Source organism: Denticeps clupeoides, chromosome 6, assembly GCF_900700375.1.
Source record: "Denticeps clupeoides chromosome 6, fDenClu1.1, whole genome shotgun sequence".
NCBI lineage: Eukaryota > Metazoa > Chordata > Actinopteri > Clupeiformes > Denticipitidae > Denticeps > Denticeps clupeoides.
Window position 1 is genome coordinate 19,010,489 of NC_041712.1, and position 13,513 is coordinate 19,024,001.

Genomic DNA, 13,513 nt, shown 5'->3' on the forward strand with positions numbered 1-13,513 from the left:
CCGGGTGACCATGTTAGGCTGCAGCCCCAAAGGGGAAGTTGCGATGGCTGAAGCTGTTAAATGCATACTACACCACAATCAACACCCAGTTTGGACTGAGTGACGGACGAGACGATGCTCTATCTGGCTCTTTTCCTGATTGTGCTGCCAAGCACAGCACAAGGTAAGGGCTCATGTACCTACTTTTGCTGACTTTTTACGTGTTCTGCAGGGGAAAATGTCATCTACATTTGCAAATTATAATCTGTGTTTTGTTAAAAACAACATATAATAGTATATAATAGTTGTCCTTTGTCAATTTTTTACAGAATTTAATTTTCTTTATCTTCCAAAATTGTTTCACTTTGTTCATACATATATCACATATGTTGTACCTATTTCATATATGTTATTTATATATGTTTAATTATATGCATGTATATATGTTTAAATTTATTTGAAATATTCATTCCATAATATTCCAATGCAACTGATAATACTGATTAATCAGTAAACTACATTTAGTTGAGGGTTTAAAATATAACCATACAGGTTTCCAGCAATTCAACTAATAAACAGAAATGCACTGTAACAGCAGAAGGGCCTGTGTTGGGCAGCCATGACAGGACATGTGTTAACCGACTCAGCGAGCAGGTGAGGGGGTTTGTGGCTTTTTGGCCGCTTCTCAGAACAGAAGCAGAGACTGCAACAGCCCTGGCCTGACGCTCACGTATCCTGCCTGAGGCGAAGCAGAAGTGAGAGAGGGAATGGGAAACAGACCCCCAGAGTCCTGGCTTGTGCCATACACCCCTTTCACCACCCACAGCCCTCCCTCACCTCCAGCGCAATGTGTTTCCTGGTGCAACGTTTGAGACGTTGACCCCCCCCTGCCATGCCCCAGCCCAATGCATGAAACCCATTTCAAGACCACTCTCATTTCCCCTTTCCTCTAGACAAAAACACTTAGACCAGCAGCACCATCAATGGAAATGCGACTGGAGCTATTCTTGAAAATTCTTAAAATACGTTGTTGTCTTTGTTTAACTTACAGAGTTCAAATCACAATCTCTTCCAGTGTCTCAGCACCATTAATTGGTTCCTTATTTAAATTTACAGCATTTATCAGACGCCCTTATCCAGAGTGACTTACAATCAGTAGTTACAGGGACAGTCCCCCCCTGGAGCAACTTAGGGTTAGGTGTCATGCTCACCATGGTAGTAAGGGGGATTTGAACCTGGGTCTTCTGGTTCATAGGCGAGTGTGTTACCCACTACGCTACTACCACCTTATAGAGGATGAGCACAGTATGGTACCTTATTGTCATCACAAGCAAGACGATCATTTGACTTTGTTAGGACCCGCCTCGATCTCAGATTAACCGTGTGACTTGTGATCATGTTTGTGTTTGCCATTTCATGGCTATTTCAAAACGAGAAGCTCACAGTAAACACTGAGGTTTTTACTCCCTGTAGAGCTAAACGAACATGGTATCGTGACATCAGTGCCTGGAGAGACAGACCCTCAAGGTTTGGTTCAAGAGAAGCCAAATCTGTTGCATGACGCACTCAATCAGCTGGTCCAAGAGCACAGAGAAGTGGCTGCCGGACAGGCAGAGATCATCAAGACCCTACGTGACATGGCAGAAGACGGGAAGCAGCAGCTGAGCGTCCTGAGGAACCTAGCCCGGCACCAAAGCCTCCTGGTGGAGAACCACCAGGCTCTTCTCCTGCAGGTCTCCCGAATAGCCAGCCAGCTCCAGCAGCTGGCCAAGCCCAGCCAATAGTAGTACGCTAGAAGAACACTCAGCCATGGACGCAAGACTTGACCTGGACACCACAAAGCTTCTTACGAACTTATCGGTTTAATCGCTTTGAATAATGTTGTCAATGACCCTATTTACACCAAAAATACAGCAATTGTGCAAAGTTGTCTCGTTAACCCCTGCATCACTGTGTATTGATTAGTACCAGCGTTCCTCTGTATTAAGAGCACTAATGCTACAGCATTTTGATTGCAAGCTAATGTCTGACTGTTTAATTCTGTACTAATTGTTTTATTTGAAAAAAAAAGAAAAACACAAAAAATAAATTTCATTTTTGAATTGCATTGCTTTTTGTGGTTTTGTCATATTTGGGGACTGTTTCATCATGGCATATATTTCAATTTAATCTTAATATAAATCATTTTTAATACTTATTTATCATAAAGGTTCCTTAAAAACAGACTTAAAACAGACATGTTTATATTGAACAATTTTGTTTAGTTATACAATATTCAGAAATCAATAGCTGTGTATATATATGTTTTTATTTGTTTGTTTGATTGAATTAATGTTCACACTTCACATGTGTGTGTGACCTCAATTTTTTTCTTCCTGTTTCCTTGTCCTTTATTTTTAAAGCCAGGAATCTGCCAAGGATCAGGCTGAACTCGCGTGAGGTGACACAGACTGAAGTCATGCTGACAGTTGGCATAAACTTTTCCCTGAGCTGCACTGGAGACCCCCCTATCTCTTGGGCAATGGTCCCGCCACACTGTCGGAAGCAGACATATGAGGATAAGATCATCATTAACTACGCCATCGCCCACTGCACAGGAACATACAGGTGTAAAACACAGCAGGGAATCTACTCAGACGTTTACCTCTATGTTAAAGGTATTTTTCTACTGATGAACATTAAAAGATGTACAATGGAGGAACAGTGTTGACATGCGGAAGATTTGTACAGATTTTTTATTATGAAGGTGCCCTGTTCTTACCCCAACAGACAGGGATGACCTTTTTACCCCCCAGCTCCTACAAAATGAGGTTAAAAAGGAAGGCTCCAGTCACCTATTTGACTGCCGACTGACTGACCCCAGGGCCACAGACTTCTCTCTCCTTCTGGGGAATGGAAGCACAGTGCCGAGAGGGATGCGCTATGTTGCAGATCCCAAAGGTGGAATCATAGTCAAGGACCTCCTCCCACAGCACAGTGGCAATTACAAGTGCAGCGCAAGGATAGATGGAGTCCAGAAGTTCTCCTCACTCTACCACTTAAGCATCATAGAGAGTAAGACTAGCCTTCAAGCGGGTGCTTTTCTATGTGGTTGAGTGAGAAATTATTGTTAGGCAGTCTTGGCACTTTCATGCAAGTACACAAAAAATTAAATGCCATGGCTGTGAATGAATTCAATTGCTGTGATAGTTTAATTTGACATATTGAACGCGTTTACACAGCTATGGCTTGTTTGCTGTACACTCACACATACATATTGTGTAAATGTTTGAGGGTGGGCGTGTCTACCATGTAGGGAGCACATAAGGGGCAACCAATCATTGCTTGTGACAACATAGCCCGTTAACCCGTAAATTGTGTAAATGAATTTGATTGGCTTGATGTCACCCCATTTAAAATGAACAGGAAGCTCGTGTCGCTGTAATAATTTAAAATTTTATAGAAAGCTTTAGTCTTAAGAATTAGTCATGAGGAAATCACAATGAATAATTTGATATGTTATTGATTGATAACCCTTTAAAATGTTCTAAAAGTTACACATGTTAATGCAAAATGTTATTTGTGTAATTTTGTGTAATTAAAGGGTGAGAAGAGAATATCAATCAGTTAGTGCTTGATATGCGCTTCTAGACATACCAGATGCCTGATTTGTAAACTTTATAATAAGGGAGGAAATCATCAATTAATGAAGGGAGGGATCCATTAAATGTATGAAGGACATGTGAACACTGCCAAAAATCATCAGTGAGAAAAAAACAATAGAAAGTAGCTAGAGATTAACTGAAAAGCCGGTTTTCAATGAGAGTGGGGTATATACAGTACAGGTCAAAAGTTTGGACACACTTTCTCATTCAATGTGTTTTCTTTATTTTCATGACCATTTACATTAGTAGATTCTCACTGAAGGCATCAAAACTATGAACACATGTGGAGTTATGTACTTAACAAAAAGTGGAGACCTGACCTCCACAGTCACCGGACCTGAACCCAATCGAGATGGTTTGGGGTGAGCTGGACCGCAGAGTGAAGGCAAAGGGGCCAACAAGTGCTAAACACCTCTGGGAACTCCTTCAAGACTGTTGGAAAATCACCTCAGGTGACGACCTGTTGAAGCTCATCGAGAGAATGCTAAGAGTGTGAAAAGATAAGATAAGATAAGATCAACCTTTATTAGTCCCACAAGTGGGAAATTGCACTTGTCACGGCAGAAAGTGGATAGAAGCAGAAGGAATCAGGCAGTAATCAGAGCAAAGGGCGGCTATTTTGAAGAAACTAGAATATAAAACATGTTTTCAGTTATTTCACCACATGTGTTCATTCATAGTTTTGATGCCTTCAGTGAGAATCTACCAATGTAAATGGTCATGAAAATAAAGAAAACACACTGAATGAGAAGGTGTGTCCAAACTTTTGGCCTGTACTGTACATGTATATGAAGGAGCAGCTTTTCATACTTTTGAGTATTGCATTGTAAGGAGATAGAAGACTGTTCCAGGAAGAGTGGTCCGTCTTTACTAAACACTCGCTCTCTCTTCCAGAGGTGCGAACACCACCAGCGATTTCTGCTGAGCAGGACAGATATGTTCGATGTGTTGGAGAAACACTGGAGATTTCCTGCACATTTACCAACCCAAACTTCGTTTTCACTGTTACTTGGACACATTCTTCAGGCCAAGTAATAAACACATTTCACATAACATTAATCTCCTGTCATGTAATAAAATAAGAAAACTGAAACAAACAATTGGTTTGTAATTGATTTGTGCAGGAAGTGAAATTTCAGACAAAACCAGAGTTCCAGAAAAATAAAGTTAGGATTACGAGCATTGTGAAAATCAAGAATGCGACCTTGTCTGACAGTGGAAATTTCACCTGCACTGCCAGTAACGAGGCCGGTTTTAACTCTTCCACCATCCATCTGCAGGTTATAGGCAAGTAATTTGACTTAAAAAAAAAAAGAAAATGGTTGTTCATGGCTTTTACTAATGAATATCTGTTTCTGTTGTTCTGACAGATGAACCATACATCAGGCTTCGCCCTATTGTACCTGACCAACAAGGCAGAGATATCAAAATAAATGAGGGAGAAAATCTCGAGCTAGATGTGGAAGTCGAATCGTACCCCGAGATTGAAAGCCAGTGGTGGGACACGCCTACACATGAGAACTCCAGAAATGCTTCGTTCCGAGAAGAAGCTTGTCTCAGAACCAAAAATGGGTGAGAGCCTTTAGTTTCATTTACTGAAACATGTGTCACTGTTCATGTTTCAGGCTTGACTTTCCTTCTTGTGGTGTTTCGATACTATTGTTTCATAGGTGCAAAAATACACTTCGGCTGAAGCGGATCCGAGCAGAGGAACGGGGTCAATACACCCTCCACGCCCGAAGCAGCAGGGTCTATACCTCCATAAGCTTCAATGTGTCTGTGCACCGTAGGTGGAACTAAATCCTCGGATTGCATATAGGACAGGAGTCAATCAGAGTTTCCATAGTAGCCACTGATGGTCATTTTATTTTTGCTTGTTTGTCAATGACAGAGAAACCTAGAGTTGTTGGTAGGTGGGAGAACAGATCTTTAACCTGTTCAGCCACTGGATTCCCTCTTCCTTCTATCTACTGGTATCAATGCTCAAACATCCAGACCATGTAAGTGCTCATTTACATTTGACGCAGTTATCAGTAGTTACAGGGACAGTCCCCCTGGAGACACTTAGGGTGAAATGTCTTGCTCAGGGACACAATGGCAGTAAGTGGAATTTGAAACTGGGTTTTCTGGTTAATAGGATACTGTGATACCCACTAGGCTACTTCCGCCCTACACATTACTACCCCAGGAACATGTTGGCTGGAGAATATTGTTTTCCTCCCTGCAGTCACAGAACACTCTCTGATACAGATGCAACGGCTCGGACAGAGTTTCACTTCCTGCGCAGACCGTGCTGGTAATGATGGGGGAACAGGGTCCAGTGAGAGCCAAGAGCACACCTCGATTCAGTCAGACCAACAGCACCATAACCCTCGAGTGCATTGCCACCAACATTGCTGGGGAGGACAGAACCACCTTTGTCATGCCATTTTCTCGTGAGAACCAATTACCTCATCTCATCAAAATCATATTAAATGCTGACTGTACGTGCTTTTCTCACTCACCTTTGTTAAAGAGTCAATGGAAGGGGATTAATAGAATACATCTTCAGTGAAATTTGAATGAAGACCATGAATGTACACAACAAAGATTAACTATATGGATCTTGTGTTATGTAAAAAATGGAGCTGACATTCTTTTGGTGATCAGGGAGTTTTTGCCCTTTTTCAGGTTGAATTTAAAGGTTGGACTCCATCTCCAATTACTCTTAGACCAATTGGCTATTCATCTTTACTTGTAACATTTTTCAAGTTAGTAGTAAATCGATTTATTTGTGATTCACAAATAAGTGAAATGTTGCTATGCTGAAACTCCAGAAATCTCCTCACCTCCTGACTCATAACCGCATAATGAGTCAGTAGGGCCAACTTTCTTTCTTCTGCATATTTCACACATTACTTAACATCTTGTCATTCAAAATTTTCATGTATTGAACAGTAGATTTCTTATTACGTTTCCTATTAATATTATATATAATTTTTTGTGTTTGTGTTACAGCGAACTTCACTTCAGCAAGGGTGATTGAAGTTTGGCATTCACAGGTTTTTACACCATCTCTCATGGGGGCATCTGGTCTGGCTTTGGTCCTGTTGCTGATACTCGTTGTTGTTTTTTACAAATACAAACAGGTATCATTTCAAAACATATTTTATGGAAAGTAACGTTCATACATGGTGCACTCAAAGTTTCTGCAATCATTGTGTGCTTGTCCTCCCTTAGAAACCTAAATTTGAAATCCGGTGGAAGATTATTGAGGCAAATGATGGGAACAACTACACCTTTGTTGACCCCTCCCAGCTTCCATACAATGAAAAGTGGGAGTTCCCTCGAGACAAGCTGAAGTTTGGTAAGACAAACCAGAAATCTGAAATATCTATTTTTAATTGTATTAATAGATACATTTGCATGTTTAATGGAATGCTTTGCACTGTTTCAAATGTCATATTTGTTTAAAGTATAATGCATGCATTTCATGGTAACAGCACATTTGAAAATATATTTTAATGCATGTTTCAGGACACATATTAGGTGCGGGGGCTTTTGGGAAAGTGGTGGAAGCTACTGCTTATGGCCTTGGCACAGATGAAATCATCACCCGTGTAGCAGTGAAGATGCTTAAACGCAAGTTCATCTCTTGCTTTATAAATCTTCACTCATTCATTTCCAGCAAATACCTTTAGCTAAAAAAATGTATGCTTTTTTATTTTCTACCACCCTGCAGCCAGCGCTCATTCTGAGGAAAGAGAAGCACTCATGTCAGAGCTGAAGATCCTGAGTCACCTGGGACCACATGACAACATCGTCAACCTGCTGGGTGCCTGCACCCAAGGAGGTAGGACTGCACTGGAAAATAAAAAATGACATTCGTGTAATAGTGGCTATCATCAGTGAATGACCAACAGTTGTTGTTCCAACCCAGGGCCGATGCTCATGATCACAGAGTACTGTAGTCATGGCGACCTGCTGAACTTCCTACGCAGCAGGGGAGAGATGTTTATTATCTCCATCATAAGCGAGCATGGCTCCTCAGAGGACAGTTGTCTCTACAAGAACATCAGTAAACAAGAAGTTCGTATCAGGAGGTCTGTCAGGTTTCTGGAAGAACAAACACACAAACTAATAAGTAAAGCGTTATCTCTGCAGGGTGGCTTTTAAGTATAATACATATAGTATAAATTAGTGCAATACTGAACTGTAGCTGCAAGGGTAAAAACATCACCTCTACATGGAAAAAATGTGCACTACACCAATGCACTAAAATGATGTATGGTTGGTAAATGATGTATGGTTGCTAAAATGATGTATGGTTCTCCTCTTTCTGCTTCCACATAGTGACAGTGGCATCTCCTGCTCTGCGTCGGACTACCAGGATATGACATTAGGAATGAAGTCAAGACCTCTCTCTGAGGGTAAACAGTCTTTCACTGAAGCTCTGTTTTCCACAGAAGCTCCACAGTGTTCCAGCAACAGCAACCTTTTTTTCACAGAAAAGGCACAAGGCGCTCATTCACGGCGAGTCCTATATACTTTGGCAAAAAACCTACAGGCCAATGTATGAAAACACCCTTTCTGAAAGCTTGTGCATCTTGTGCGGGGTGTTTCTGAAGTAATTTACAGATTTTGCAGAATGTGGAACGCAGTCATGGGACGGATCAACACCTCTGTCTTCTGCGGTCCTTCACTAGGTTGCAGCTATGGGTCAGAAACTGAAATGAATTCACTCGGCCTGGAAGACTTGATCCGATTTTCCTATGAAGTTGCCCAGGGAATGGACTTCCTGGCTTCTCGAAATGTAAAACATATCTAATAATGTAAAAAAACTGTTCTACCACTGTGGCACTAGATATTTGTTTATAAGTTTGTCTTCTTTATAAAAGTGCATTCACAGAGATGTGGCTGCCAGAAATGTTCTGCTGACCGAATGCTGTGTCGCCAAGATCTGCGACTTTGGCCTTGCTCGAGACATCATGAATGACTCTAACTACGTGGTGAAAGGGAATGTGAGTTCACCACATAACTAATAGCATAACTATTTCACGACATCAAAAAGGTTGCATGTTACATTGATGCCCCAAACATACAAAAAGATATGAAGAGCTGTGAAATAATAGCTCAGCTATACAATATATGGAAACATACTGACCATTCTTGTGCCTTCTTGCTTCTCTTGCCTTTTGACTCTATAATTTTGACTCCAAGAAATGCATGAGAAAACAATTACAGAGACAGCATGATATCCAATCTTAAATGTTCTCGGACAATAACAGTAAGGGCCACAGCCCCCAATTTATCTATGAACTGGACTCTTAGTTTGATACAGTTGATTCATTAATTTGAGTCATCATGAATGGAAGGTGTCAGATCAATAGGGGGCGGTATTTCACCAGTAATTCAAATATTACATTTGTAAAACATTTTTAACTTATGGCGGCAAAGCAGTTAAGAAAGTGGACTCGAAAGCCAAAAGGTGGCGGGATCTACTTGGTATCATTATGACAAAATCAATCACTTTCACTCCACAATTGGGGGTACTGTCTTCATAACACTTCTATGACCACTATGGTCAATACACAAGATCTCATTATCCTTGTCCCCATGCACAATAATAACTCTCATGAATTACCCTAGGAGAAGTATACTAGTAAAAGTAATAAGCTTCTACATTTACACAGTATATAGGATACTTCATTAAAAAAATGGTGGTAAGAGTCAAGACTAAACTCCCTGTTTTTCAGATCCCTTCAACTGGTGCTCCAGGATCACCTCAGTGTTACATAATTAAAACCATAATTTCGGTGATAATTTTCTGCATAAGAAAATTATTGTGTAATGCAGAAATCAATACCACTAAAATTAATCTAATAGGCTAGCATTTTTTTATGTTGCCCCTATAGGTTTCAGTGATAGTAATGTTTTTTCAGAGCATAACAATTGCCCTTCTTATGCATTAACACGGAACACTCTTCCTTATCCCAAGCATGAATTTGGAAAGACAGATCTCAGATGTCTTAGTGCAAGCTCGTACAGACCAGTCTGGCTGCGCATGCCTTTACAGCCAATCAAGACACGATGTAATGCATGGTGTCGCACAAAGTTAACAATGAGTGGTTGACAGAAGTGCAGTTACAGAAGATGCAAAGAGTAAGAACTAAAGCTTTCTGTTGCTGTTGCAACATACAAATTACATTCTGGGCTTTTCAGTGCAGCGACTCATATAAACATTTTTACAAATGTTCTGTAGGTAACATTTGCATTATACACTATAATATGCACAGTCTATGATGATATGTGTTATTGAAGCAGATTTTCTGAGCAACGTGTGCAAGATCACTGAGTGAACACTGAGGTGTCCAGAGTTTCACATGGTCAAATCTGGTCTCCCTAACCACTGTTAATTTAGACAGTCCCTGTAGATGTCGGCTCGACAATATGTAGGAAAAACAAGTAGTAATACTAGCACCCACGCACTCTAAACCAGATTTGTTCTCTGTTCCGGTTCATATGAGACATGTAATGACGCACATCTCAAGCCAGTACTGATCAACATACCACCCCTCCTGTGATCCAAGGTTTATATGTATGTGTATTCAAAACCAGACTTTCAGAATAAAATTAGACAACAATAAGACAACAATTAAAAAATAAAAAAGATAAAGTAAAATAACTGCTCACATTATCAAATGTGTTACCATGATAATAACATGATACTTGCCTGGCACTCATTTATATCATTATATTTTTATATGTTTAATTGTTTTAAACCAAAGCCCACTTCACTTTCTGATTTTTATGCACCTGGACCGTCTGTTGTCTCTCATTTACCACTCGTGGGGAAAATGTTACATTTCTTGTGTGATTGAGACTATGAAGAAAAAAGAGCATTCAGTGAAGGTGCTACTTCTCAATTCATATGGCGGATAACAAAGACTGCAGAGGTCATGGTATATGTACAGAATGAGTGCAGCTTTTTCACACTTCTTGTGCAGGCTCGCTTGCCGGTGAAGTGGATGTCCCCAGAGAGCATCTTTGACTGTGTGTACACGGTGCAGAGTGATGTTTGGTCCTATGGAATAATGCTGTGGGAAATCTTCTCCCTTGGTGAGGACAGAAATTGCATATATTATTATAGTCACATTTCACAAATGTGTAACCCTTCATGCCGTTCATGTTCATTCAACTTTATGTTTTATAAGGGAAAAGTCCATATCCTGAAATTATGGTGGATCCCAGATTCTATAAAATGATTAAGGATGGATATCACATGTCCAGTCCTGATTTTGCACCTCCTGAGATGTAAGTATATGAACAAAAAGAAAAAATCAAGTTTTATAAACTTTATAAGTTCATGCATGGATGGCTGGAAAGCCTAATAATAACACACATGTCGTATTTGTGGTCTCTGTCTTAGATATAACATCATGGAAATGTGCTGGAACCTGGAGCCAACATTGCGCCCAACTTTCAGTAAAGTTGGACAGCTTATTGAAAAGCTCCTACCAGGCTCATCATTTCAAGTAAGCAATAAGGCATTAATATATACTATAGTAAATATAAACTATAGTTTCATAGGTGAGAGCTTGGCCAACTGATCATCATGTTCCTCCTCACTGTAAAATTTTGTGTAAGAGAAAAGCTTCTATCTATCTGTCTCGCTACAGGATTCAAAGATATAGTTATTGTTCTGTTTTTTACTGCTCTCATGTGGAGGACCAACAAACAGATCACAAGATCACTATTTACATTCCTCTTTTGCAATCTTTGGGCTCAAATTTTGTTAGGACAGGGTGATTTGTCTTGACATGACATGCTTCCACTGAGATTTGGACAGAATCACAACAAAATGCTCTTAGTTTTCTCTAACTGGTTCTATTTGCCATAATCAGCGTTACACGAACATGCAGCCTTCTCAGGACGACCAGGAGGCATCCAAGCTATGTGACTCACCCTCAGCCTGCGAGGAGTCATGTGACCAGTCACCTGACCATGGAGCTGAACAGCAGCCTCTGATGAAGAACAACTATCAGTTCTGCTGAAAGGCCACTAAACATACACAAGGACAGAAATATTCCAATATGCATTTGCAGAGAGTCCTAAATTGCTCCATTTTGTTGCGTTATCACTTTTTGTATGTCTGAACTATGTAGCTGGCAGATATGATATTAGTCATGTTGACAAACATGCATAGACATTTAGTTGTGTAATTAATATGCATATATATATATATATATGTGTGTGTGTTTTATACTTGTTGAAAAACCACTGCTCTGTTTAGAAGAAACTACTGGAATAATTTACAGATCGTTATGTTTGTTGGTTAAGACAAAATATGTTAATTAAAGCAACATGAACTTTTAAAAGATTTATATCTGTACAATAAAACAGAAAATAAACACTTTAATGACCACATATTGAATAAGAGTCCATCATTACAACACAAAATAAACTTTCTCTACCCAAATCACCTCTGATCTTACAGCTACAAATAGAATTAAAAATCTTACATGAATCTGTGTGGCTCTGCTTGCCTTGACCACACCCTCAAACTGCTGAACACTCAACAAACGAGGGGCAATTGAAATATTAAATACATAAACGTAAATAAACAATGTGTGAAAAGGAAGCCCCATTGTTCACACATTAATACTTGTTTGGCTAAATGAAGGTTGTAGGGTTCAAGCTCTGAATCGCTGTGTCTGCAATTTATAGAGTATGTCAGGAAAATGGCTTATTTTTACGAGCAGGAAGTAACAATTCTGGAGATGTCCTCAGAAAATAAAAAGTCAGACATTGCATCAACAGTTACTTCTCTTCTGAAACCATCTGTTGTGAAATTCTCTGAACGCTTTCTACACAGAAAGAAGGAGGCCGCTCTGGCAAACCACAGGGACCGTTGGAGCGGTTGTTAAATAATCGGACAGTGACAGGGTGTAAAGCTGCTACAGCGACAACAAAGAGCCAGACAACAAAAGCTATGGAAAAAACAAAGACATTTATTATGTGGGGGGGAGCAATTTTTTTTCAAACGTTTCCTTATGTCCTATGTGATAAATCATTAACTCTTGAGCAAATTATTACACTTTGTGCAGAAGAAGTGTAACCTACACACAATACCTGTCTTCCTTATGAGGGGAGATGATGTCCACGAGGTGGCAGTACAGGACACTGAATGAAAAAAATAAAACTTCATTTCATCTTCAGCTTCTCTTTCACCGATGTCAATACAAGTCATTTAAAGAAATCTTTTTATATAAGGACCTGCAGAAACATGTTCAGATATGTGTACATCATATATCATAAAATTACATCAATGATTACACAAATTAAAAATGCATCCATGGTTTGGACCACCACATGTCTCTGATATGAACAATTAGAGCAGATCAACATAAAATTGTAAAACTTTATGCAATGATGACATGTACTTACCTGTGGGAGTCAAATCTTCCAGAATGATGATGCCTCCTTCTACAGGACAAGCATCTCTGAAACATCACTTAGTCTCCAGATCTCATCCCAACTGAGCACCAATGGGCAGAGCTGTCCTGGGCACTATCTCCAACACAGACGTGTCAGAAGATGTTCTGGTTGGTCTAGGTGTCCTAACACCAAACTAAAATTCTTTCTGCATGTTTTACTTTACTTTGTCTGGTATTATTTATATTATCTACATATTCAATTAATTGTCTACTGGTATAATTGTCAACTCTCATCAAAGTTTATAAAAAATAAACTAATTTAAGAAATGCAAGAGGAAAAGACATTTCAGGGCATGTTTATGTAAGTCTTTATGACTGGTTATACTACGAGCATTAATATCAGTCTAATGCTGTAAATTCTAATGTGAGCCTGCAGGGCATGGCCTAGGTGTGGGCGGGAAAAAGCGTTCCTGT

General features: G+C 39.7%; 1 protein-coding gene across 1 annotated transcript; it reads left to right on the plus strand.

The window, feature by feature from the left end:
- The first annotated feature begins 65 nt into the window (after positions 1-65).
- Positions 66-12,029, plus strand: csf1rb (colony stimulating factor 1 receptor, b). Its single transcript, XM_028982406.1, has 21 exons — positions 66-163; positions 2,382-2,636; positions 2,749-3,033; positions 4,518-4,654; positions 4,748-4,910; positions 4,994-5,195; positions 5,294-5,409; positions 5,515-5,623; positions 5,874-6,058; positions 6,621-6,751; positions 6,843-6,969; positions 7,140-7,244; positions 7,345-7,455; positions 7,543-7,705; positions 7,956-8,032; positions 8,309-8,415; positions 8,501-8,623; positions 10,610-10,721; positions 10,817-10,916; positions 11,032-11,137; positions 11,507-12,029. The coding sequence occupies exons 1-21, from the start codon at positions 115-117 to the stop codon at positions 11,654-11,656; spliced, it is 2,913 nt and encodes a 970-aa protein (XP_028838239.1). The 5' UTR covers positions 66-114; the 3' UTR covers positions 11,657-12,029.
- The last annotated feature ends 1,484 nt before the right edge of the window (positions 12,030-13,513 follow it).